The 26,764-nt window shown below is 39.0% G+C and overlaps 1 protein-coding gene across 9 annotated transcripts in view; it reads left to right on the forward strand.

Moving 5' to 3' along the window:
• The window catches only part of FAM13B (family with sequence similarity 13 member B), a 90,012-nt gene that overhangs the window by 43,012 nt on the left and 20,236 nt on the right, over nucleotides 1-26,764 (forward strand). For 7 of the 9 annotated variants that reach the window (XM_032626857.1, XM_032626859.1, XM_032626860.1 and 4 more), the window contains 3 exons: nucleotides 3,459-3,614; nucleotides 5,363-5,495; nucleotides 24,641-24,705. In XM_032626857.1, the coding sequence (XP_032482748.1) occupies nucleotides 3,459-3,614; nucleotides 5,363-5,495; nucleotides 24,641-24,705 (354 nt within the window). The remainder of the gene's footprint in view (nucleotides 1-3,458; nucleotides 3,615-5,362; nucleotides 5,496-24,640; nucleotides 24,706-26,764) is intronic. The other 2 variants (XM_032626864.1, XM_032626865.1) reach the window with 1 other exon arrangement.

Genomic DNA, 26,764 nt, shown 5'->3' on the forward strand with positions numbered 1-26,764 from the left:
CACATATGTGATATCATAACAGTATTTGTCTTTCTCTGTATGACTTATTTCACTTAGCATAATGCCCTCCAAGTCCATCCATGCTGTTGCAAATGGAAATTTTGTTATTTTTTTATGGCTGAGTAGTATTCCATGTGTGTGTGTGTGTGTGTGTGTGTGTGTGTGTGTGTGTGTGTGTGTGTGTATGTGTATAAACACATACACCACATCTTCTTTATCCATTCATCTGTTCATGGACCCTTAGGTTGCTTCCATATCTTGGCAATTCTAAATAATGCTGTTATGAACATTGGAGTTAATGTATCTTTTCGAATTAGTGGGGTTTTTTTTGGATATATACCCAGGAGTGGAATTGCTGGTAGTTCTATTTTGAGTGTATTTGGAAACCTCCATACTGTTTTCCATAGTGACTACACCAATTTACATTCCCACCAATGGAGTACAAGGTTTCCCTTTTCTCCACATCCTCACCAACATTTGTTATTTGTATTCTTTTTGATCATGGCCATTCTGACAGATATGAGGTTTCTCGTGGTTTTGATTTGCATTTCCCTGATGATTAGTGATGTTGAGTGATTATTTTTCTTTTGTTTATTTGATTCTTTGTAAAGTGTCTTGTGTCCATGTATCCACTAGCATTTTATTGATAATCTAATCTAATAAAAAAGGGTGAGAAAATCCCTCTGGGAGAATGAGTAGATGGCTAACAATGGCAAATTTGAAAAAGAACAGAGAGATGATGTAAACCCTATGAAAAGTTAAAACATGATAGAAGGCTTTAGTAACAGACTGATGGACTATGTAGTTGAGAATTGGAACTTTTTGAGAATTTGTTGTAAGATACAGTAAAAGCTCACCAGAAATCACAAATTAAATGGTGACAAGAATGTGATGTTAGATATATATTTTTTCTTCACACCATTCAACATACTGCACTGTCAGTGGATAACAGTATTAAAAGTAAAATGAGGGCTTCCCTGGTGGCGCAGTGGTTGAGAGTCCGCCTGCCGATGCAGGGGACACGGGTTCGTGCTCCGGTCCGGGAAGATCCCACATGCCGGAGAGCGGCTGGGCCCTTGAGCCACGGCCGCTGAGCCTGCGCGTCCGGAGCCTGTGCTCCGCAATGGGAGGGGCCACAGCAGTGAGAGGCCCGCGTACCGCAAAAAAAAAAAAAAAAAAAAAAAGTAAAATGAATGTTTCTAAATAGGTAACAAATTATCTAAACTTAGAGACTGCTAAGTTACTAAGGAAAATATACCAGATTTAACTTTTATAATGAAATAGCAACCTACAACCAAAATTAAAAATATAATCAACAAATCATTGTAGCAAAATATCAGAAAAAGATCTGATATCCTAGTTGACATTTAAACACCCTTTGGGGAAAGCCTCATTTATCATTTTTGGTATTTTGTTTTTTTCTGCAAAAGTCACTAAATATTTAACTTTCAGCTCATCTGAAACTGCTAGAAATAGACTGATGGGTACACTGTTTTTTGTGCACAGATATGTGATTTTTCTCCCCAGCTTTTCCTGATTTCAGAAATGAAAATGATTAAATGATTTCATTTAAATATGAAAAAAAATTTAAGTACTTTCCTTGAGGGTATCATCATGAAAGCATTTAGCTAAGAATAATTCATTCATGAAAACTAGTATAATATTGGCAGTTAAAAAAAATTTTTTTAAAGCTGGAGAAGTTATGTGTGCCAAACCAGGATGGTTTACTGTTGTCTGATAAAGCAGTGGTGCAATTTGCTACTGATGTGTTTGCTTAAGGGAGACCTGAAGATTGTTGGATGAATAGTAAATGGTGTTCATTTGGTTTCCTACAGACAATCCTGAGACTATTAACCTGATAGACATTCTTCCTCATGTTGGTTAGAGTATGTGTTGGCACATTTTACAGAGGATCTTCATAAAACTAAATTTACTTTTTAAAAATGATTCTTCTTATGAAGAATCATTTGCATACAGAAAAGTTCACAAATCATAAGGCCATTGAATTATCAAAAAATGAACTCAACTTGTATAACCCCCACCTGAGAATATCCTCTGAGTAGGAGCATGTGCTATTACTTCTGGCAAGGAGTACAGGGCCAAAATTGAGGCCTCCATACTATCCTAGATGGGTACTTTTGTTTGGCCCAGTAGTCAGTTTTTTTCCTTTCGGGCTTGGAATAGGTCAGTGTTCCTTCCAGGTAAGCGCCAGATGAAGTAGTTGCGGCGCCCCTCCCCTACACACACACACACACACACACACACACACACACACACACAGAGTATGTAGTTTAAGGGTCTTCTTATGTGAAAAATAATTTCTTTAGAAAATTAGAATAATAAACGTAGTGCATGTTCTCCTGGGTGTATCGAGGGTAGTGTAAATGTGGCAGTTTTCACCACATTTTATAGTCATTTAGTATTGAAAATTTTATAGCTGATTTATTTCTTTGATTACAGTGCCCATATATCTCCTATCAGCATCTTACCAGCCTCTGTGGAATAAGTAGTATACTTACAGAAGACAATTTAAAAATTAAAAAAAAAAATACTAAACTCTAGAAATTAAAATCATGTATTTATTGTACTTACTTTAGAGGAAGGATTGTACATAAGGCAGTGAAACCAGTATTTTATGTACTTCAGTCAGAACAGATGAAGAAGGAATGAATTACACTCACATACAGAATAAAGATGAACTTTTTTTCACTTGATTTTTTTTTTTTTTTTTTTTTTTGCGGTACGCGGGCCTCTCACTGTTGTGGCCTCTCCCGTTGCGGAGCACAGGCTCCAGACGCGCAGGCTCAGTGGCCATGGCTTATGGGCCCAGCCGCTCCGCGGCATGTGGGATCTTCCCGGACCGGGGCACGAACCCGTGTGCCCTGCATCGGCAGGCAGAATCTCAACCACTGCGCCACCAGGGAAGCCCCTCAATTGATTTTTTTTGATCTTCTGAAATGATTGAAAATGTCAAAAGAGCTTTTTTATGAAGTTTTTTTTTTAATGGCTGCTTTATTTATGTATGTATGCATGCGTGCATGCATGCGTGGCACACAACATGCGGCATCCTAGTTCCCTGACCAGGGATCGAACCCGTGCTCCTTGCAGTGGAAGCGCGGAGTCCTAATCACTGGACCGCCAGGGAATTCCCTGAAGTCTTTTTAAATGGCTTTATATGTATTGAAGTGAGGAGTGAATTACTGGGCCAAGTGATCATTCATGCCTCAGTAGTAATAGTGACATTATGATTGATTTGTATATCTTATTTGGGCAAATTTCATTTAAAAATTTAAGCCAATATTATGTTTTCCTATTTCTTTTTCCCCTCTAGCCTGTTCATTTATATACCATTATAAATTTTTTTTAAAAACTGGTTGTACATTTTAAAGTTTGTGTTTATGTGACCAAATAACTAGTTAGGGTGACTGCTTCTCACTAAAATGTGTTCTGTTTTATAGCATTTTAGAAAGAACAATTAGAGCAGCTGTGGAACAGCACCTTTTTGATCTGCAGAGCAGCATAGATCATGATCTTAAGAATTTACAACAGCAAAGTCTGGTGTGTAATAATGAAGCAGGAAGTGTTAATTGTGATGGGGAAGGATCTAATAACCAGTAAGAAACTTTTAAAACATTTTACTGTTATTTATTGAGTTATAAAATTGTTTTTCTTTTAAAAAACTGTATTTTTTCTTAAATGATGGGGTGTCATCTTACTTGAGCATTTCTGAAAGTCAGTGTGAAAAGTGACTTTGTATATACTTGCATATAAATTGTATATACTTCTTAACATTGAAAATCTCATAAGTCTTCCATTAAGGTAGTAGGCATTAAGTCCAACACAGCCTGTGAACACCAGATGAAGTAGCAAGCTTACTTTTAGGATCCATGTTATATGAAAAATAACTTTAAAAAAAGTAGAACTATTGTCTGTTCTCCAAATGGTCACACCATGACATGCAGTTATCTAGACAGATAGGTACAGGGACAGCAGATTGACATCACTCCTAGTGCACATGGTCATTGAGTGAAATGGTAAATGGAATCATCCTTTGCTATTTAACTTATCACCTGCCTCCAGCCTTTGCCCTCCCTACATGCCTTTGTTTTAGGTTAGCTGTTAATAATTGAATTTGTGTAAGTTAAAAGTACTCTATGTACTGTGTGATGTTACTCCACTTTTCATCTGACTTGTTACCTTTAAATGACAAAAAGCTTCATCTCCTTTCCTATTACCTCAGCCCTGCACTTTAGGATATATAGGTTCCTTTCTCTGAGACCCCAGTGCAATGATTTCATAGTTTGCGTTGATCAGTTTTTGTTCTGGGGACAGATCTACAGAGCAGCATCGATCATGATCTTAAGAAAGATGTACCCAAATTTTGAGAATTCATAGGAAGGCAAAAAAAATTGATGACTGGGTAGAATTCTGTTTTTGTTGTTAAGAATTAGATTTTTTAAAGGCCAAATGTGTCAAGTATACTAGACTAGCTATCAAGTATGAAATGAAACTGAAAAATTAATGGATATAAAAACCAATGCTTGGAATATGTTTATGGAATACCGTATTGTACAACTGCAGGTGTGCCATGTAGTCTGCATAGATGGCATCACCAGCGTGTGCAGCTCGATATGATGGCCCTGATTTATGTGCTTTGAAGGCATGATTTGAACTATACAAGTGGATCTAGGGAGTATTTGAGTTGAATATGAAGGAAAGAAGCAGTATCTAAAAGTTGGAAATAGTAGGAAAATGTTTCAAAGGATATAATATAAGCAGATTTCTTGGAGTTTGCCCTTAAGTTAGCTAGAGATCCTGAAAACCTATGCCCATACTCAGACAGTATTATGGAAATAACTCATATTCTCTTTAATAGTGGTATCATCTTTGTAAACAAAAACCTGCAGTGTTGTGCATATTCTAAATTATATAAGATGAAAAAATATGCAGTAGGAAGCTATTCCTGTTGTACTTGATAAGGTGTTGGACACTCTGGTACCTAGTGCTAGACTTGTATTTTAATCAGTAAACAGGTCATTATTATGATTTAGAGTATGCATTTATAAGGGAAATCATTATTTTGGCACATAAGTTATTTTTAAAACCATTTATTTGCTTTTGAAAATATTCAAAGTGGATAGCAAACCAGGTAGGGTCCTCACAACATCCCATGGAGAGAAAAAAATAAACTTTGTACACTTAATAATCTAACTTGGCAAGATAAAGAAACTGTGGTTCTTTATGAAAAAGACAAATTTTCTTTGACAAGGAAAAGTTTCAGATTGTTACTTTTATTTATTTATTTTAAAGCATTACGTATTCAACATGTGGCCTGATCTGACTTTTTAATCTTCATTACTAGGGTTGATATTGCTGATGGTATTATTAATGCCAGTGAATGTAACAGAGACTGTTCAGAACCTGTGGCTAGCACTAATTTAGACAATGAAGTTATGCAGCAAGATTTTGTATTTGAGGATGAAGAAAATAACCAGGTAAGAAATGCTAAGACTTAAAAATCTCTGTGTTAGGTGTACTAGATTACAATTCTGATTGCTTCATGTGTTCCTTTGATACCAGAAGCCATAGTTCAATATCTTTGCTGTTACACATGTTTGCCTTGGTTATAAGTCCCAGGAACATACATACTCTCAGTAGAGGTCAGGAACCATCATTGAGTAGAGAAGTAAATATAAAACACCTTATTTTAAAATACTTTTCTGGAAGGAAACAAATTACCTTGTCAGCTAAGGTGTTTGGTGGTATTATGGACGCATTTTGTTCTTTTTATTAATTTTGTTTTTACATCTTTATTGGAGTATAATTGCTTTACAATGGTGTGTTAGTTTCTGCTTTATAACAAAGTGAATCAGTTATACATATACATATATCCCCATATCTCTTCCCTCTTGCGTCTCCCTCCCTCCCACCCTCCCTATCCCACCCCTCTAGGTGGTCACAAAGCACCGAGCTGATCTCCCTGTGCCATGTGGCTGCTTCCCACTAGCTATCTGTTTTGCGTTTGGTAGTGTATATATGTCCATGCCACTCTCTCGCTTTGTCACAGCTTACGCTTCCCCCTCCCCATATCCTCAAGTCCATTCTCTAGTACGTCGGTGTCTTTATTCCTGTCTTATCCCTAGGTTCTTCATGACATTTTTTTTCCTTAAATTCCATATATATGTGTTAGCATACGGTATTTGTCTTTCTCTTTCTGACTTACTTCACTCTGTATGACAGACTCTAGGTCCATCCACCTCATTACAAATAGCTAAGTTTCGTTTCTTTTTATGGCTGAGTAATATTCCATTGTATATATGTGCCACATCTTCTTTATCCATTCATCCGATGATGGACACTTAGGTTGTTTCCATCTCCTGTAGGTTGTTTCCGTCTCCTGGCTATTGTAAATAGAGCTGCAATGAACATTTTGGTACATGAATATTTTTGAATTATGGTTTTCTCAGGGTATATGCCCAGTAGTGGGACTGCTGGGTCATATGGTAGTTCTATTTGTAGTTTTTTACGGAACCTCCATACTGTTCTCCATAGTGGCTGTACCAATTCACATTCCCACCAGCAGTGCAAGAGTGTTCCCTTTTCTCCACAACCTCTCCAGCATTTATTGTTTCTAGATTTTTTGATGATGGCCATTCTGACTGGTATGAGATGATATCTCATTGTAGTTTTAACTTGAATTTCTCTAATGATTAATGATGTTGAGCATTCTTTCATGTGTTTGTTGGCAGTCTGTATAACTTCTTTGGAGAAATGTCTATTTAGGTCTTCTGCCCATTTTTGGATTGGGTTGTTTGTTTTTTTGTTATTGAGCTGCATGAGCTGCTTGTAAATTTTGGAGATTAATCCTTTGTCAGTAGCTTCATTTGCAAATATTTTCTCCCATTCTGAGGGTTGTCTTTTGGTCTTGTTTATGGTTTCCTTGCTGTGCAAAAGCTTTGAAGTTTCATTAGGTCCCATTTGTTTATTTTTATTTCCATTTCTCTAGGAGGTGGGTCAAAAAGGATCTTGCTGTGATTTATGTCATAGAGTGTTCTGCCTATGTTTTCCTCTAAGAGTTTGATAGTTTCTGGCCTTACATTTAGGTCTTTAATCCATTTTGAGCTTATTTTTGTGTATGGTGTTAAGGAGTGATGTAATCTCATATTTTTACATGTACCTGTCCAGTTTTCCCAGCACCACTTTTTGAAGAGGCTGTCCTTTCTCCACTGTACATTCCTGCCTCCTTTATCAAAGATAAGGTGACCATATGTGCGTGGGTTTATCTCTGGGCTTTCTATCCTCTTCCATTGATCTGTGTTTCTGTTTTTGTGCCAGTACCATACTGTCTTGATTACTGTAGCTTTGTAGTATAGTCTGAAGTCAGGTAGCCTGGTTCCTCCAGCTCCATTTTTCGTTCTCAAGATTGCTTTGGCTATTCAGGGTCTTTTGTGTTTCCATACAAATTGTGAAATTTTTTGTTCTACTTCTGTGAAAAATGCCAGTGGTAGTTTGATATGGATTGCATTGAATCTGTAGATTGCTTTGGGTAGTAGAGTCATTTTCACAACGTTGATTCTTCCAATCCAAGAGCATGGTATATCTCTCTATCTATTTGTATCATCTTTAATTTCTTTCATCAGTGTCTTATAATTTCCTGCATACAGGTCTTTTGTCTCCTTAGGTAGGTTTATTCCTAGATATTTTATTCTTTTTGTTAAAGTAGTAAATGGGAGTGTTTTCTTGATTTTACTTTCAGATTTTTCATCATTAGTGTATAAGAATGCCAGAGATTTCTGTGCATTAATTTTGTATCCTGCTACTTTACCAAATTCATTGATTAGCTCTAGTAGTTTTCGGGTAGCATCTTTAGGATTCTCTATGTATAGTATCATGTCATCTACAAACCGACAGCTTTACTTCTTCTTTTCCGATTTGGATTCCTTTTATTTCCTTTTCTTCTCTGATTGCTGTGGCTAAAACTTCCAAAACTATGTTGAATAAGAGTGGTGAGAATGGGCAACCTTGTCTTTTTCCTGATCTTAGTGGAAATGCTTTCAGTTTTTCACTATTGAGGACAATGTTGGCTGTGGGTTTGTCATATATGGCCTTTATTATGTTGAGGAAAGTTCCCTCTATGCCTACTTTCTGGAGGGTTTTTATCATAAATGGGTGTTGAATTTTGTCGAAAGCTTTCTCTGCATCTATTGAGATGACCATATGGGTTTTCTCCTTCGATTTGTTAATATGGTGTATCACATTGATTGATTTGTGTATATTGAAGAATCCTTGCATTCCTGGAATAAACCCCACTTGATCATGGTGTATGATCCTTTTAATGTGCTGTTGGATTCTGTTTGCTAGTATTTTGTTGAGGAGTTTTGCATGTATGTTCATCAGTGATATTGGCTTGTAGTTTTCCTTCTTTGTGACATCCTTGTCTGGTTTTCGTATCAGGGTGATGGTGGCCTCGTAGAATGAGTTTGGGAGTGTTTCTCCCTCTGCTATACTTTGGAAGAGTTTGAGAAGGGTAGGTGTTAGCTCTTCTCTAAATGTTTGATAGAATTCGCCTGTGAAGCCATCTGGTCCTGGGCTATTGTTTGTTGGAAGATTTTTTAATCACAGTTTCAATTTCATTGCTTGTGATTGGTCTGTTCATATTTTCTACTTCTTCCTGATTCAGTCTTGGCAGGTTGTGCATTTCTAAGAATTTGTCCATTTCTTCCAGGTTGTCCATTTTATTGGCATAGAGCTGCTTGTAGTAATCTCTCATGATCTTTTGTATTTCTGCAGTGTCAGTTGTTACTTCTCCTTTTTCATTTCTAATTCTATTGATTTGAGTCGTCTCCCTTTTTTCTTGATGAGTGTGGCTAATGGTTTATCTATTTTGTTTATCTTCTCAAAGAACCAGCTTTTAGTTTTATTGATCTTTGCTATCGTTTCCTTCATTTCTTTTTCTTATATTTCTGATCTGATTTTTTTTTTTTTTTTTTTTTCATGGTTCCAGATGAATATTTTATTTGTCTGAGTAAGTGACAGAACTGGAGATGAGCACATCTCTGGCTGCCTTCCAAGTTAAAATCTCTGTCAGGTTCACATCATGAGTACATGATGTTGTCACTGTCCTGAAATTCTTTTTTTTTTTTTTTTTTTTTTTTAACATCTTTATTGGGGTATAATTGCTTTACAATGGTGTGTTAGTTTCTGCTTTATAACAAAGTGAATCAGCTATACATATACATATGTTCCCATATGTCTTCCCTCTTGCGTCTCCCTCCCTCCCACTCTCCCCATCCCACCCTTCCAGGCTGTCACAAAGCACCGAGCTAATATCCCTGTGCCTTGCGGCTGCTTCCCCCCAGCTATCTACCTTACTACGTTTGTTAGTGTGTATATGTCCATGACTCTCTCTCGCCCTGTCAAAACTCACCCCTCCCCCTCCCCATACCCTCAAGTCCGTTCTCCAGTAGGTCTGCGTCTTTATTCCTATCTTACCCCTAGGTTCTTCATGACATTTTTTTCCCTTAAATTCCATATATATGTGTTAGCATACGGTATTTGTCTTTTTCTTTCTGACTTACTTCACTCTGTATGACAGACTCTAGGTCTATCCATCTCATTACAAATAGCTCAATTTCATTTCTTTTTAAGGCTGAGTAATATTCCATTGTGTATATGTGCCACATCTGATCTGATTTTTATGATTTCTTTCCTTCTGCTAACTTTGGGGTTTTTTTGTTCTTCTTTCTCTAATTGCTTTAGGTGCAAGGTTAGGTTGTTTATTTGAGATGTTTCCTGTTTCTTAAGGTGGGCTTGTATTGCTATAAACTTCCCTCTTAGAACTGCTTTTGCTGCATCCCATAGGTTTTGGGTCGTCGTATCTCCATTGTCATTTGTTTCTAGATATTTTTTTATTTCCCCTTTGATTTCTTCAGTGATCACTTCGTTATTAAGTAGTGTATTGTTTAGCCTCCATGTGTTTGTATTTTTTACAGATCTTTTCCTGTAATTGATATCTAGTCTCATAGCGTTGTGGTCGGAAAAGATACTTGATACAATTTCAATTTTGTTAAATTTGCCAAGGCTTGATTTGTGACCCAAGATATGATCTATCCTGGAGAATGTTCCATGAGCACTTGAGAAAAATGTGTATTCTGTTGTTTTTGGATGGAGTGTCCTATAAATATCAATTAAGTCCATCTTGTTTAATGTATCATTTAAAGCTTGTGTTTCCTTATTTATTTTCATTTTGGATGATCTGTCCATTGGTGAAAGTGGGGTGTTAAAGTCCCCTACTATGAATGTGTTACTGTCGATTTCCCCTTTTATGGCTGTTAGTATTTGCCTTATGTTTTGAGGTGCTCCTATGTTGGGTGCATAAATATTTACAATTGTTATATCTTCTTCTTGGATCAATCCCTTGATCATTATGTAGTGTCCTTCTTTGTCTCTTCTAGTAGTCTTTATTTTAAAGTCTATTTTGTCTGATATGAGAATTGCTACTCCAGCTTTCTTTTGGTTTCCACTTGCATGGAATATCTCTTTCCATCCCCTCACTTTCAGTCTGTATGTGTCTCTCGGTCTGAAGTGGGTCTCTTCTAGACAGCATATATATATGGGTCTTGTTTTTGTATCCATTCAGCCATTCTGTGTCTTTTGGTGGGAGCATTTAGTCCATTTACATTTAAGGTAATTATCGATATGTATGTTCCTATTCCCATTTTCTTCATTGTTTTGGGTTTGTTATTGTAGGTCTTTTCCTTCTCTTGTGTTTCTTGCCTAGAGAAGATCCTTTAGCATTTGTTGTGAAGCTGGTTTGGTGGTGCTGAACTCTCTCAGCTTTTGCCTGTCTGTAAAGGTTTTAATTTCTCCATCAAATCTGAATGAGAACCTTGCTGGGTAGAGTAATCTTGGTTGTAGGTTTTTCTCTTTCATCACTTTAAATATTTCCTGCCAGTCCCTTCTGGCTTGCAGAGTTTCTGCTGAAAGATCAGCTGTTAACCTTATGGGGATTCCCTTGTCTGTTATTTGTTGTTTTTCCCTTGCTGCTTTTAATATGTTTTGTTTGTATTTAATTTTTGACAGTTTGATTAATATGTGTCTTGGCGCGTTTCTCCTTGGATTTATCCTGTATGGAACTCTCTGTGCTTCCTGGACTTGATTAACTATTTCCTTTCCAATATTAGGGAAGTTTTCAACTATAATCTCTTCAAATATTTTCTCAGTCCCTTTCTTTTTCTCTTCTTCTTCTGGAACCCCTATAATTTGAATGTTGGTGCGTTTAATGTTGTCCCAGAGGTCTCTGAGACTGTCCTCAGTTCTTTTCATTCTTTTTTCTTTATTCTGCTCTGCAGTAGTTATTTCCACTATTTTATCTTCCAGGTCACTTATCTGTTCTTCTGCCTCAGTTATTCTGCTATTGATCCCTTCTAGAGTATTTTTAATTTCCTTTATTGTGTCGTTCATCATTGCTTGTTTCCCCTTTACTTCTTCTAGGTCCTTGTTAAATGTTTCTTGCATTTTCTCTATTCTATTTCCAAGATTTTGGATCATGTTTACTATCATTATTCTGAATTCTTTTTCAGGTAGATTGCCTATTTCTTCTTCATTTGTTAAGTCTGGTGGGTTTTTATCTTGCTCCTTCATCTGCTGTGTGTTTTTCTGTCTTCTCATTTTGCTTATCTTACTGTGTTTGGGGTTTCCTTTTTGCACGCTGCAGGTTCATAGTTCCCGCTGTTTTTGGTGTCTGTCCCCAGTGGCTAAATTTTGTTCAGTGGGTTGTGTAGGCTTCCTGGTGGAGGGGACTAGTGCCTATGTTCTGGTGGATCAGGCTTGATCTTGTCTTTCTGGTGGGCAGGTCCATGTCTGGTGGTGTGTTTTGGAGTGTCTGTGGACTTATTATGATTTTAGGCAGCCTCTTTGCTAATGGGTGGGGTTGTGTTCCTGTCTTGCTAGTTGTTTGAAATAGGGTGTCCAGCACTGTAGCTTGCTGGTCGTTGAGTGAAGCTGGGGGCTGGTGTTGAGATGGAGATCTCTGGGAGATTTTTGCTGTTGATATTACGTGGAGCTGGGAGGTCTCTTGTGGACCAGTGTCCTGAAGTTGGCTCTCCCACCTCAGAGGCACAGCACTGACTCCTGGCTGCAGCACCAAGAGCCTTTCATCCACATGGCTCAAAATAAAAGGGAGAAAAAGTAGAAAGAAAGGAGAGGAAGGGAGGGAGGGAGGAAGGAAGGAAGATGATAAAAGAAAAGAAAATAAAGTAAGATTAAAATAAAGTTATTAAAATAAAAAAATAATTATTAAGAAAAAAATTTTTTAAAGAAGTAAAAACAGACAAAAAAACGGATGGATAGAACCCTAGGACAAATGGTGAAAGCAAAGCTATACAGACAAAATCTCACACAGAAGCATACACATACACACTCACAAAAAGAGGAAAAGGGGAACAAATAATAAATCTTGCTCTGTAAGTTCACCTCCTCAATTTGGAATGATTCGTTGTCTATTCAGGTATTTCACAGATGCAGTGTACATCAAGTTGATTGTGGAGATTTAATCCTCTCCTCCTGAGGCTGCTGGGAGAGATTTCCCTTTCTCTTCTTTGTTCGCACAACTCCTGGGGTTCAGCTTTGGATTTGGCCCCGCCTCTGCGTGTAGGTCGACTGAGGGTGTCTGTTCTTCGCTCAGACAGGACGGGGTTAAAGGAGCTGCTGGTTCGGGGGCTCCGGCTCACTTAGGCTGGGGGGAGGGAGGGGTACGGAGTGCGGGGGTGGGGAGCCTGTGGCGGCAGAGGCCGGCGTGACATTGCACCAGTCTGAGGCGCACCGTGCGTTCTCCCGGGGAAGTTGTCCCTGGATCCCGGGACCCTGGCAGTGGCGGGCTGCACAGTCTCCCTGGAAGGGAGGTGTGGAGAGTGACCTGTGCTCGCACACAGGATTCTTGGTGGTGGCAGCAGCAGCCTTAGCGTCTCATGACCATCTCTGGGGTCTGCGCTGTTAGCCGCGGCTCGCACCCGTCTCTGGAGCTCCTTTAAGCAGCGCTCTTAATCCACTCTCCTCGCGCACCAGGAAACAAAGAGGGAAGAAAAAGTCTCTTGCCTCTTCGGCAGGTCCAGACTTTTTCCCCCAGACTCCCTCCCGGCTAGCCGTGGTGCACTAACCTCCTGCAGGCTGTGTTCACGCCGCCAACCCCAGTCCTCTCCCTGCGCTCTGACTGAAGCCCGAGCCTCAGCTCCCAGCCCTGCCCGCCCTGGCGGGTGAGCAGATAAGCCTCTCGGGCTGGTGAGTGCTGGTCGGCACCGATCCTCTGTGCGGAAATCTCTCCGCTTTGCCCTCTGCACCCCTGTTGCTGTGCTCTCCTCCGCGGCTCCAAAGCTTCCCCCCTCCGCCACCCGCAGTCTCCGCCCGTGAAAGGGCTTCTAGTATGTGGAAACCTTTCCTCCTTCACGGCTCCCTCCCACTGGTGCAGGTTCCGTCCCTGTTCTTTTGTCTCTGTTTTTTCTTTTGCCCTACCCAGGTACATGGGGAGCTTCTTGCCTTTTGGGAGGTCTGAGGTCTTCTGCCAGTGTTTAGTAGGTGTTCTGTAGGAGTTGTTCCACGTGTAGATGTATTTCTGATGTATCTGCAGGGAGGAAGGTGATCTCCGCGTCTTACCCTTCCGCCATCTTCCCCTAGATCCTGTTCTTTTTTTTTTTTGCGGTACGCGGGCCTCTCACTGCTGTGGCCTCTCCCGTTGCGGAGCACAGGCTCCAGACACGCAGGCTCAGCGGCCATGGCTCACGGGCCCAGCCGCTCCACGGCATGTGGGATCTTCCCGGACTGGGGCACGAACCCGTGTCCCCTGCATCGGCAGGCGGACTCTCAACCTCTGTGCCACCAGGGAAGCCCTATATCCTGTTCTTTTTAAAAGCCCTGTATGTCCCATATTTTTTCCTGAAGAACATGAGATCTTTTCATAATTATGGAAAACGCATGAACATCATTTAAAAAGTAAATTTTCACTGTCACAATTTTTAGTAGTAACGTTGTTTTTAAAATAATTTCAATAAATGTACAAAACAACCTTTTTCTAAGACATGTTTCAAAGTTTAGTTTTGTTAACACTTTTTATTCTTATTTTTTTATTTTTAAAAAATATTTATTTATTTGGCTATGCCAGGTCTTACTTGTGGTACACGGGATTTCATTGTGGCATGCCGGATCTTTAGTTGCAGCATGTGAGCTCTTAGTTGTGGCATGTGGGATCTAGTTCCCTGACCAGGGATTGAACTCGGGCTCCTTGCATTGGGAGCATGGAGTCTTAGCCATTGGACCACCAGGGAAGTCCCTTGTTAACACTTTTTAAGATAATATACTTAATGAATGAGGAAATTTTCTTCAGCATGTTTTCATTCTAAATCATAAGCTAACATACCTGTAATAAGGAATTTATAGAGATTTGTATTCTGGCTTTGCCTGCTAATAGCAGTGTGACTTTGACCAAGTTACGTAACATCTCTGAGTTGTTCTTTGCTTTTCTTTATATAAGTGGGAGGTAATACCTCTGTTAGAGGATTGTTATAAATATCCAAAGAAGTAAAAGTATAAAGTTATTTTATAAGCTGGAAAACATTTTACAGAAGTTAAGCTGCTGTTGTTACTTTTACTGGACTTGTATTTTACTTGTGTATTAATATTCTTACTTCCACTGGTGTATTCGATTAATCTCTTTTCATCTATTCTTGGTTATTGCTTCTGTTGTTATCTCTTTGCTCTTTCCTGGTTTATCGGTTTCTGCCTGTCTACTGGATCATTCCCATCAGTGTAGAATATTTTGGCTGTTACTTTTCCCATGTTTAGGAAAAAACCCTCTCTTGATCCTTCTTCCCCCTCTAGCCACACCACCATTTTTCTGCTTTCCTTTATAATAAAATTACTTGAATGAATTATCTGTGTCTGTTTAATTTCTCTTCTCACATTCTGGCTTGAATCCCCTCCAGGCAACCTTTACCCTTAACATTCCTCTGAAACTGTTCTTGCAAATCACTAATTATGTCTTTTGCACATTTTACTTGACCTAAGAGCACAATTTGATTCAATTAATTATGCCTACTACCTGGATACATTTTCTTCACTTGGCTTTTAGGATATCGCACTCCTCTGGGTTTTTTTTTCTCCTTGACTGGCTGCTCTATCCCTTTGCTGATTGCTTTTCATGTTCTCAAATTTAGTATGGCCCAGGGCCCAGTTCTCAGGTCACTAATTTTCATTCACTTCCTTGGTAATCTCATTTAGTCTAATGGTTTTAAATACCATACAGACAGTGGAATACTGTTCAGCACTAAAAGGAAATGAGCTATCAGGCAACAAAAAAAACATGGAGGAACCTTAAATGCACATTACTAAGTTAAAGAAGCCAATCTGAAAAGACTACATACTATGTGATTACAACTATGCTAAAGGCTCCCAGGTTTCTATCTCTAGTCCAGCTCTCTCTCTTGAACTTTATAGATTCCTATACCCAGCTGTTGTACCCAACATTGAATATCTTATAAACATCTTAATATCTCATAAACATCATATAAACATTTTATATCCATCTTAACATGCACCAAACTGTACTTGTAATCTTGTTGACACATGTGTTCTTCCTTTTGCCTTTAAAATCTCAGTAAACAGCAGTTTTTCCTTCCACATGCATAGGCCAAAAGCCTTGGTTCGTCCTTGATTTCTTTTACTGCACATCTAGTCCGTTACAAAGACCTATTGATTGTACCTTCGAAGTTTGTATAGAATCTGACCATTTTTAATGTTTCCGTTGCCACCACACAGGTCCAATCATTTCACTTAGATTAATACAGCCTCCTAACTGATCTTATCTTTTCCGCCCTATGGTTTGTTCTGAGCAGCAGCCAGAGTGATCCTTTTAAAATGAAAATTACATAATGTCAGTTCTCATCTCAGAACCTTCCAGTGCCATCTAGGTATAAAAATATAGCAATAGGCAGTAGGGAAACATGGACTGATGGAGAGTTATGATTGAGACAATTCAGTCTTAAGGTGCTGTCTGGATTGCTGTTTGCCTAGATATGCCTATGGCTTGTTTCCTCATCTGATCCCGCAGATTTTTCCTCAATTTTACCTTCTCAGGCCAAACCTCATTACTCTGTATGTATTAACAGGCCCTCTCACTGACCTGCCTCTATCCAGTCTCTGAACTTTTTGTCCTTCACTGTCTGCCCCTCTTACCCCTTAATAGTTCTGTCACCATTGCACATATCTATTGTTAGTTTGTTTCCCATCATTAGACTGTACACTTCATGAGGGCTGAGATTTTCATCTGTTTTGTTTATTATTACATCCCCATTATCTGGAACACATAGTATGTATTCATTAAGTATTTGTGGAATATATGACCAAACAAATAAATGTCACCTGGCAGATAGTAGGCAACTCAGTAGATTTGCTGAATGAAGTTGGTGTATTAGTTACTTTAAGAAAGCAGGAATTCTTTTTCTTTTTTAAGAGACTATTTTTAGAGGTGTTTTAGGTTTACAAACAAAATTGAGAGGGAGGTACAGAGATTTCCCATGTATTCCCTGCCCCCACATATGCATAGCCTCCCCCATTATCAACATCACTCACCAGAATGGTACATTTCTTACCAAGAGTGAACTTACACTGACATACCATAATCACTCAAAGTCTAGTTTACCTTAGGGTTCATTCTTGGTGTTGTCCATTTCATGGGTTTGGAAAAATATATAATATACCGGGTTTTTTAACTGTGCTCTGCCTGTTCATACCCCATCCCACCAGCAACCACTGATCTTTCTATTGTCTTTATAGTTTTGCCTTTTCCAGAATGTCATATAGTTGGAATCACATAGTATGTAGCTCCAGATTGTCTTCTTTTACTTAGTTATGTGCATTTAAGGTTCCTCTGTGTGTTTTTTGTGGCTTGATAGATCACTTCTTTTTAGTGCTGAACAGTATTCCATTGTCTGTATGTACCACAGTTTATTTCTCCATTTACCTACTGAAGGACGTCTTGGTTGCTTCCAAGTTTTGGCAGTTATGAATAATGCTGGTATAAACATCTGTGTGCAGGTTTTTGTGTAGACTTAAGTTTTTAACTACTTTGGGTAAATACCAAGGAGCGCAATTGATGGATCATACAGTATGAATTTTGTAAGAAACTGCCAACTGTCTTCTGAAATGGCTGTACCAATTTGCATTCATACCAGCATTGTATTAGCGTACCTAATGCTCTCTAACCTCACCAGCATTTGGTGTTGTCAGTGTTCCAGATTTTGGCCATTCTGATAGGTAGGTAGTTGTATCTCATTGTTTTAATTTGCATTTCCCTGATGACATATGATGTGGGGGCATCTTTTCATATGCTTCTTTGCCATCTCCTGTATAAAGAAGTGTATCTTCTTTGGTTAGAAGTCTTTTTTTTTTTTTTTAATTGGGTTTTGTATTCTTGTTATTGAGTTTTAGTTCTTTCTTTCTTTTGGCTGTGCCTTGCCGCTTGCGGAATCTTAGTTCCCCAACCAGGGATCGAACCCCGGCCCCTGCAGTGAAAGTGCCAAGTCCTAACCTCTGGACCGCCAGGGAGTTCCCTGGTTGAGAAGTATTTTAAGGTCTTTGGCCCAGTTTTCAATTGGGTTTTTTTTTTTTTTTTTTTTTTTTTTTTTGAATTCTTGAATTTTATTTATTTTTTTATACAGCAGGTTCTTACTAGTCATCCATTTTATACATATTAGTGTATATATGTCAATCCCAATCTCTCAATTCATCCCACTCCCCCCACCACCCACCGTTTTACCCCCTTGGTGTCCATATGTTTATTCTCTACATCTGTGTCTCAAGGGTTGTTTCTTATTATTGAGTTTTAAGAGTCCTTTGCTTTTTTGTGTAACAGTCCTTTATCAGGTGTGTCTTTTGCAAGTATTTTCTTCCAGTCTGTGGCTTGTCTTCTAATTCTCTTGATATCAGATTTTGCAGAGCAGAAGATTTTAATTTTAATGAAGTCCAGCTTATCAGTTACTTGTTTTATGGATTGTGTTTTTGGAGGTGTATCTAAAAAGGCATCACCATTCCCAAGGTCATCTAGGTTTTCTCCTGTGTTATATTCTAGGAGTTTTATAGTTTGTGTTTTACATTTAGGTCTATGATCCATTTTGAATTAATTTTTGTGAAGGGTGTAAGATCTCTGCCTAGATCCATTTTTCTGCAGGTGGGTGTCCATTTGTTCCAATTCCGTTTGTTGAAGAGACTATCATTGCTCCATTATATTGACTTTGCTTTTTGGTCAAAGATCAGTTAGCTAGGGCTTCCCTGGTGGCTTAGTGGTTGAGAGTCTGCCTGCCGATGCGGGGGACACGGGTTCGTGCCCTGGTCCGGGAAGATCCCACATGCCGCAGAGTGGCTGGGCCCGTGAGCCATGGCCACTGAGCCTGCGCATCCGGAGCCTGTGCCCCGCAGCGGGAGAGGCCACAACAGTGAGAGGCCCGCGTACAGCAAAAAAAAAAAAAAAAAAGATCAGTTGGCTATACTTATGGGGGTCTATTTCTGGGACCTCTATTCTGTTCCATTGATCTCTTTGTCTATTCTTTCATCAGTACCACACTGTCTTGACTACTATTCCTTTATAATAAGTCTTGAAGTCAGGTAGTATCAGTCCTCCAACTTTGTGCTTCTCCTTCAGTATTGTGTTGGCTGTTCTAGGTCTTTTACCTCCCCCCATAAAGATGAGAAGCAGTTTGTTAATATCCATAAACAACTTGCTGGGATTTTGATTGGGATTGCATTGAATCTGTACATCAAATTGGGAGGAACTGACATCTCGACAATATTGAGTGTTCAATCCATGAAAATGGGATATCTCTGTATTTATTTAGTTCTTCTTTGATTTAGTGCCTCAGAGTTCTGTAGTTTTTCTCATATACATGTTTTTTAAAAAATTAATTAATTAAAAATTTTTTGGCTGCTTTGGGTCTTTGTTGCTGTGTGCAGGCTTTCTCTAGTTGCAGCGAGCAAGCACTACTCTTTGTTGTGGTGCGTGGGCTGCTCGTTGCAGTGGCTTCTCTTGTTGCAGAGCACAGGCTCTAGGCGCATGGGCTTCAGTGGTTGCAGAGCGCAGGCTCAGTAGTTGTGGCACGTGGGCCCTAGAGTGCTCGGGCTTCAGTAGTTGTGGCGTGTGGGCTCAGTAGTTGCGGTGCTCAGGCTCTAGGGTGCGTGGGCTTCAGTAGTTGTGGTGCATGGACTCAGTAGTTGTGGCTCACGGGCTCTGGAGCACAGGCTGAGTAGTTGCGGTGCATGGGCTTAGTTGCTCTGCGGCATGTGAGATCTTCCCGGACCAGGGCTCGAACCTGTGTCCCCTGCATTGGCAGGTGGATTCTTAACCACTGTACCACCAGGGAAGTCCCCCTCACATAAATGTTATACCCAAATATTTCACTTTTTTGGGTGCTAATGTAAATGGTATTGTGTTTTAATTTCAGAATGCAGTTGGTGTATAGAAAAGCAATTGACTTTTGTTTATTAACCTTGTATCCTGTGACCTAATAATCACTTATTAGTTCCAGGAGATTGTTTTTGTTAATGCTTTCAGATTTTCTACATTACATAGACAATCATGTCATATGTGAACAAAGATAGTTTTATGTCTGCCTTCCCAATCTGCTAACCTTTTTTCCCTTCTCTTGCCTTACTGTATTAGCAAGGACTTCTAATACGGTGTTGAAAGGGAGTGGTGAGAGGGAACATCCTTGCCTTGTACCTGAACTCAGAAAGTTTATAGAGTTTCTCACCAATAAGTATGATGTTAGGTGTAGGTTTTTTGTAGACAGTCATTATCAAGTTGAAAAAGTACCCTCTGTTCCTAGTTACTAAGAGTTTTTATCATGAGTGTTAGATTTTGTCACATGCTTTTTCTGCATTTCTTGATAAGATCATGTGATTTTTCTTTTTCAGCCTGTTGATGATAACTTACACTATATGATTTTCAAATGCTGAACCAGCCTTACATACCTGGGATAGATCCTACTTGGTTGTTGTGTATAGTTCTTTTAGTAGTTTTTTAGGTGCTTGATTAGCTAATATTTAGTTGAGGATTTTTACATCTATATATTTTTTCTTTTTATTGGAGTATAGTTGCTTTACAATGTTGTGTTAGTTTCTGATGTACAATGAAGTGAATCAGCTATATGTATACATATATTCCTTCACTTTGGACCTCCCTCCCACCTCTCCACCCCCATCCCCCCATTTAGGTCATCACAGAGCACTGAGCTATACAGCAGGTTCCCACTAGTTATCTATTTTATACATGGTAGTGTATATATGTCAATCCTAATCTCCCAATTCCCTCCCTGTGTCCACACCACAAGTCTGTTCTCTACATCTGCATCTCTATTCCTGCCCTGCAATAGGTTCATCTGTACCATTTCTCTAGATTCCACATATATGTGTTAATATACGATATTTGTTTTTCTCTTTCTAACTTAATTCACTCTGCATGACAGACTCTAGGTCCATCCACATCTCTACAAATGACCCAATTTAGTTCCTTTTTATGGCTGAGTAATATTCCATTGTATATATGTACCACATCTTCTTTATGCATTCATCTGTTGTTGGACATTTAGGTTGCTTCCATGTCCTGGCTATTGTAAAGAGTGCTGCAGTGAACATTTGGGTACATGTGTGTTTTTGAATTATGGTTTTCTCAGGATATATGCCCAATAGTGGGATTGCTGGGTCATATGGTAGTTCTATTTTTAGTTTTTTAAGGAACCTCCATGCTGTTCTCCATAGTGGCTGTATTTACATTCCCAACAACAGTACAAGAGGGTTCCCTCTTCTCCACACCATCTCCAGCATTTATATATTTATTTATTTTTTTTTTTGCGGTACGCGGACCTCTCACTGTTGTGGCCTCTCCCCTTGTGGAGCACAGGCTCCGGATTCACAGGCTCAGCAGCCATGGCTCATGGGCCTAGCCGCTCTGCGGCGTGTGGGATCTTCTCAGACCGGGGCACGAACCCGTGTCCCCTGCATCGGCAGGCGGACTCTCAACCACTGCGTCACCAGGGAAGCCCTTGCTGGAAGATTTTCAATCACAGTTTCAATTTCATTGCTTGTGATTGGTGTGTTCATATTTTCTCTTTCTTCCTGGTTCAGTCGTGGAAGGTTATACCTATCTAAGAATTTGTCCATTTCTTCCAAGTTGTCTCTTTTATTGGCATGGAGTTGCTTGTAGTAGTCTCTTAGGATACTTTGTATTTCTGTGGTGTCTGTTGTAACTTCTCCTTTTTCATTTCTAACTTTATTGATTTGAGTCCTCTCCCTCTTTTTTTTCTGCGGTATGTGGGCCTCTCACTGTTGTGGCCTCTCCCGTTGCGGAGCACAGGCTCCGGACATGCAGGCTCAGCGGCTGTGGCTCATGGGTCTAGCCGCTCTGCGACATGTGGGATCTTCCCGGACCGGGGCATGAAGCCAAGCTATGTCCCCTGCATCGGCAGGCGGACTCAACCACTGCACCACCAGGGAAGCCCCTCCCTCTTTTTCTTGATGAGTCTGGCTAATGGTTTACAAATTTTATTTGTCTTCTCAAAGAACCAGCTTTTAGTTTCATTGATGTTTGCTATTGTTTTCTTTGTTTCTGTCTCATTTATTTCTGCACTGATCTTTATGATTTCTTTCCTTCTGCTAACTTTGGGTTTTGTTTGTTCTTCTTTATCTATTTCCTTTAGGTATAAGGTTAGATTGTTTATTTGAGATTTTTCTTGTTTCTTGAGGTAGGCTTGTATAGCTATAAACTTCCCTCTTAGAACTGCTTTTGCTGCATCCCATAGGTTTTGGATTGTCATGTTTTCATTGCCATTTGTCTCTAGGTATTTTTTGATTTCCTCTTTGATTTCTTCAGTAATCTCTTGGTTGTTTAGTAATGTATTTTTAGCCTTCATGTATTTGTGTTTTTTACGTTTTTTTCCCTGTAATTCATTTCTAGTCTCATAGCAATGTAGTTAGAAAAGATGCTTGATATGATTTCAATTTTCTTAAATTTACTGAGGCTTGATTTGTGACCCAAGATGTGATCTATCCTGGAGAACATTCCGTGCACACTTGAGAAGAAAGTGTAGTCTGCCGTTTTTGGATGGAATGTCCTATAAATATCAATTAAATCTATCTGGTCTATTGTGTCATTTAAAGTTTCTGTTTCCTTATTTATTTTCATTTTGGATGATCTGTCCATTGGTGTAAGTGAGGTGTTAAAGTCCCCCACTATTATTGTGTTACTGTTGATTTTCTGTTATATAGCTGTTAGCAGTTGCCTTATGTGTTGAGGTGTTCCTATGTTGGGTGCATATATATTTATAATTGTTATATCTTCTTCTTGGATTGATCCCTTGATCATTATGTAGTGTCCTTCCTTGTCTCTTGTAACATTCTTTATTTTAAAGTCTATTTTATCTGATATGTGTATTGCTACTCCAGCTTTCTTTTGATTTCCATTTGCATGAAATATCTTTTTCCATCCGCTCACTTTCAGTCTGTATGTGTCCCTAGGTCTGAAGTGGGTCTCTTGTAGACAGCATATATACAGGTCTTGTGTTTGTATCCATTCAGCAAGCCTGTTTTCATTGGAGCATTTAATCCATTCACATTTAACGTAATTATCGATATGTATATTCCTATGACCATTTTCTTAATTGCTTTGGATTTGTTTCTGTAGGTCCTTTTCTCCTCTTGTGTTTCCCACTTAGAGAAGTTCCTTTAGCATTTGTTGTAGAGCTGGTTTGGTGGTGCTGAATTCTCTTAGCTTTTGCTTGTCTGTAAAGCTTTTGATTTCTCCATCGAATCTGAATGAGATCCTTGCCGGGTAGAGTAATCTTGGTTGTAGGTTCTTCCCTTTCATCACTTTAAGTATATCATGCAACTTCCTTCTCGCTTGTAGAGTTCCTGCTGAGAAATCAGCTGTTAGCCTTATGGGTGTTCCCTTGTATGTTATTTGTCGTTTTTCCCTTGCTGCTTTCAATAATTTTTCTTTGTCTTTAATTTTTGCCAATTTGATTACTATGTTTCTTGGCATGTTTCTCCTTGGGTTTATCCTGTATGGAACTCTCTGCGCTTCCTGGACTTGGGTGGCTATTTCCTTTCCCATGTTACGGAAGTTTTCAACTATAATCTCTTCAAATATTTTCTGGGTCCTTCTCTCTCTCTTTTCTTTCTGGGACCCCTATAATGTGAATGTTGTTGCATTTAATGTTGTCCCAGAGGTCTCTTAGGCTGTCTTCATTTCTTTTCATTCTTTTTTCTTTATTCTGTTCCGCAGCAGTGAATTCCACCATTCTGTCTTCCAGGTCACTTATCTGTTCTTCTGCCTGAGTTATTCTGCTATTGATTCCTTCTAGTGTATTTTTCATTGCAGTTATTGTATTGTTCATCTCTGTTTGTTTGTTCTTTAATTTTTCTAAGTCTTTGTTAAACATTTCTTGCATCTTCTCGATCTTTGCCTCCATTCTTTTTCCAGGGTCCTGGATCATCTTCACTATCATTATTCTGAATTCTTTTTCTCGAAGGTTGCCTATCTCCACTTCATTTAGTTGTTTTTCTGGGGTTTTATCTTGTTCCTTCATCTGGTACGTAGCCCTCTGCCTTTTCATCTTGTCTATCTTTCTGTGAATGTGGTTTTTGTTCCACAGGCTGCAAGATTGTAGTTCTTACTTCTGCTCAAAAGCAGCTATTTTTAAAAATAGTTAATTTGAGGCACAGCATTGTTATACATATCTAAAAATCTGGTTAATGTCTGTCTGACTTAACAGAAGTCAGCTGGATTCTCATACCTGCTTCTGCATTGTCTCTGTTCTATAGGTTCTTTTGTTTCTAGTGCATGAGGCCAGTTTAGCTTCACAGAGATATCTAGTTGGAAAAGAGAGAAGTATTTTAATAGCTCCTTACAGAATGTCTTTCATATTAAACAAAACTGCACAAGCGGTAGTTTCTTAAGAAGAATCTAAGAAGATCAAAGCTTTTGTTGATTTCAGAGGTGATCATCAAAGACACTAAAAAGTTTACATAGTTTGAAGTAATGCACAAGACATTTGTATTAGACTTGGGAGGTATTTATTTTAAGGGAGGAATAAGCATGGGATGATGTCATTAAACCCATTGGAAAATGCAGGAGCCTTCTCATGTGTTTCTGAGGTTCAGAGGTGTTATTTCAATTATATGTAATAAAGGGATCTGGTGAACTACATGACTCCTCTGTTACCTGCTAGGAAGTTAACCAACCTGTATGTTCATGGCTGAGGAGAAAGAGAAGTAGCAGACCATCATTTTCAGAGGAGAGAATTCTAAGGAAGGAAAAAGAATGTGATAGTAGTAGCAGTACCTATTGCCCACTGGGGTAGCAAGAAATGCAGGGTCCTCATTTTATACACACACACGCAAACACACATGAGACTCAGGTTTTGAGGAAGATAAATTACTCTCTGTAAAAAGAGATGCTAACATCTATAGACTATTATAAGTAGTAGTTAAAGAGGGGCATTTGACTAACTTATAATCTAATATCCTAATTTAGATCGGAAACTTCGTCTCATATGTAAGTGATGGGAACTCCATTAATACAGTGGTGTGTTCTTTTGGTCAGACTGTAGGCATACTGTTAGAGCCATGCAGTGACCATGGTGATGGTGAAGATGGCTGTCTTGAGAGGTAAGCATTTTCTCTTGTTGTTGCTAATTAATTATTCATTTTGAGAATTGGAGTTCTTTACAGATTCTGGGGTGAATGTTTTAGATGAAGCTATCCATTATAACATACATTTTAGATGATCTAAAAAACCAAATGTTTTGTTTTGATGGTAAGTATAAAGCATATTAAATGTCCGTAAATATTGAAAGTAGATGCAGGTTCAGACAGACATTAGTTATAACTTGGAAAACGTTCAGAAGGAAGAACACAGCCTTCTTGGAGACACTTAAAACTTTCAGCTGATTTGTAGAACAATTTGGGAGTTTATTGATATTTTGAATACATTTCAGTGAGTTAATTCATAGTCTTGGAACTATGGATAGCTAACTGAAAGTTTGTAACATAGTTGCATCAACAAATATGTAGGGATGTTTTTGTTCCCCTTCTAACTACTCCTCCATGTGTCCCAGTACAGTCCTATGCAGTTGGTGCTTGTTTATGTCCTTGGCCAGCAGTAATGGAAGGGGGATCCCTGAGGCAATGAGTATTTCAGCCATATGTAGTCCCCATAGTTACTCGATAGATAAAGTCCCTTTAAGCAGAAGCTTTCTAGAATGTTTTAAAGTAGGTTTTGGGTGTCGTTACTCTTTTTATGATTCTTTAAGACATTGCTAAGAAGTGTGTTATAATTTTCTTCAGAATGATGATTTGATATTCTAAAAACACATTAGTAATGAAGTTGGAGACTAGATTGTAAATACTGAGAAGTCCCATACAGCATTACTAATTTGGTGATAGCCTGTTGGCAGGGGTAAACTTGCATTAATGCCATTGTCTCTCTTAATTGTGGGTAGGAAACCTGTTCTCTGAGGGCACGTAAATTCTTTGGAGCCATGTCTCTGGAGCGTCCCCATACTCTGAAGGTCCACAGATTTCCTGCTTACAGCAGTTCCTTGTGCTTCCTTTCAGGAGGCAGGAATGATCTTCTTCCAGCCCAGGGAATATTGGAGCTATGGGCTGAAGATAAAAGATTAACAGCATTAACAGGCATCCCCAGAATGATGACATCTGGATTTGGTAGAACAATAAGGATTCATTTAGTGAGGACTCAATCTTTTTCAAGAAAGCTCTTTCCCCTTCAACTTATGTATAGGTTAGCAAACTTGTTTTTAGACCCAAAGATTTTCTTGGTTAAGTGGATTACATTTTGCATGTTTAACACTCAATGTTTCTCAAATTTAGGTGATTAGGTCTTTTAGTCTGTTAGGGTAGAATTTAGCTCATCCCCCCATTTGCTCCCACTCTAAGCAAAAGAGGGCTTTTGCTTCCCAGGGAATTTAGTTTGTTTCTCATGCTCAGCAAGAATCCATATTTAGATCAAGACCTGTCTTCTTGCAATTCTTTTATGCACACTCTTTTATGGCAGGGTAGGAGCAGCACCAGTGAGTATCTTTGTAAATTGCCACAGTGTCTTTGGGGAGGAGAACTTTCCCACAGTCGGCATATTGATAACCTACTGTGATACTAGATACTGTGTTGACTGGTCAAATAGGTAGAGATCATTTGTGACAGCTTGCTTTAACACTTGTTCTAGATGGGAGTTAGTTTTTATGGGGGAATAAGAAGTGAATTGAGATTTTATAAATTTCCTTTTTACATGTTACCATTATGTTTTTAGGAAGGAGAGGTTTAGAAGTAGTAACCTTGTTTTGATTGTAATAGAATACCATCAGATTTAAAATATAGGTACATAGGGCTTCCCTGGTGGCGCAGTGGGTGAGAGTCTGCCTGCCGATGCAGGGGACACGGGTTCATGCCCCGGTCCGGGAAGATCCCACATGCCGCGGAGCGGCTAGGCCCGTGAGCCATGGCCGCTAGGCCTGCGTGCCCGGAGCCTGTGTTCCGCAATGGGAGAGGCCACAACAGTGAGAGGCCCGCGTACCGCAAAAAAAAAAAAAAAAAAAAAATATATATATATAGGTATATAGCTATACCTTTAAGAAATCTTTAAAAAGGAAAAAAATGTCCCAGAGTGGGAGAGAATAAAGTTATTTGGTTAAAACTAATATTTATTTTTATA

Source organism: Phocoena sinus, chromosome 3 (assembly GCF_008692025.1).
Source record: "Phocoena sinus isolate mPhoSin1 chromosome 3, mPhoSin1.pri, whole genome shotgun sequence".
NCBI classification, from domain to species: Eukaryota; Metazoa; Chordata; class Mammalia; order Artiodactyla; family Phocoenidae; genus Phocoena; species Phocoena sinus.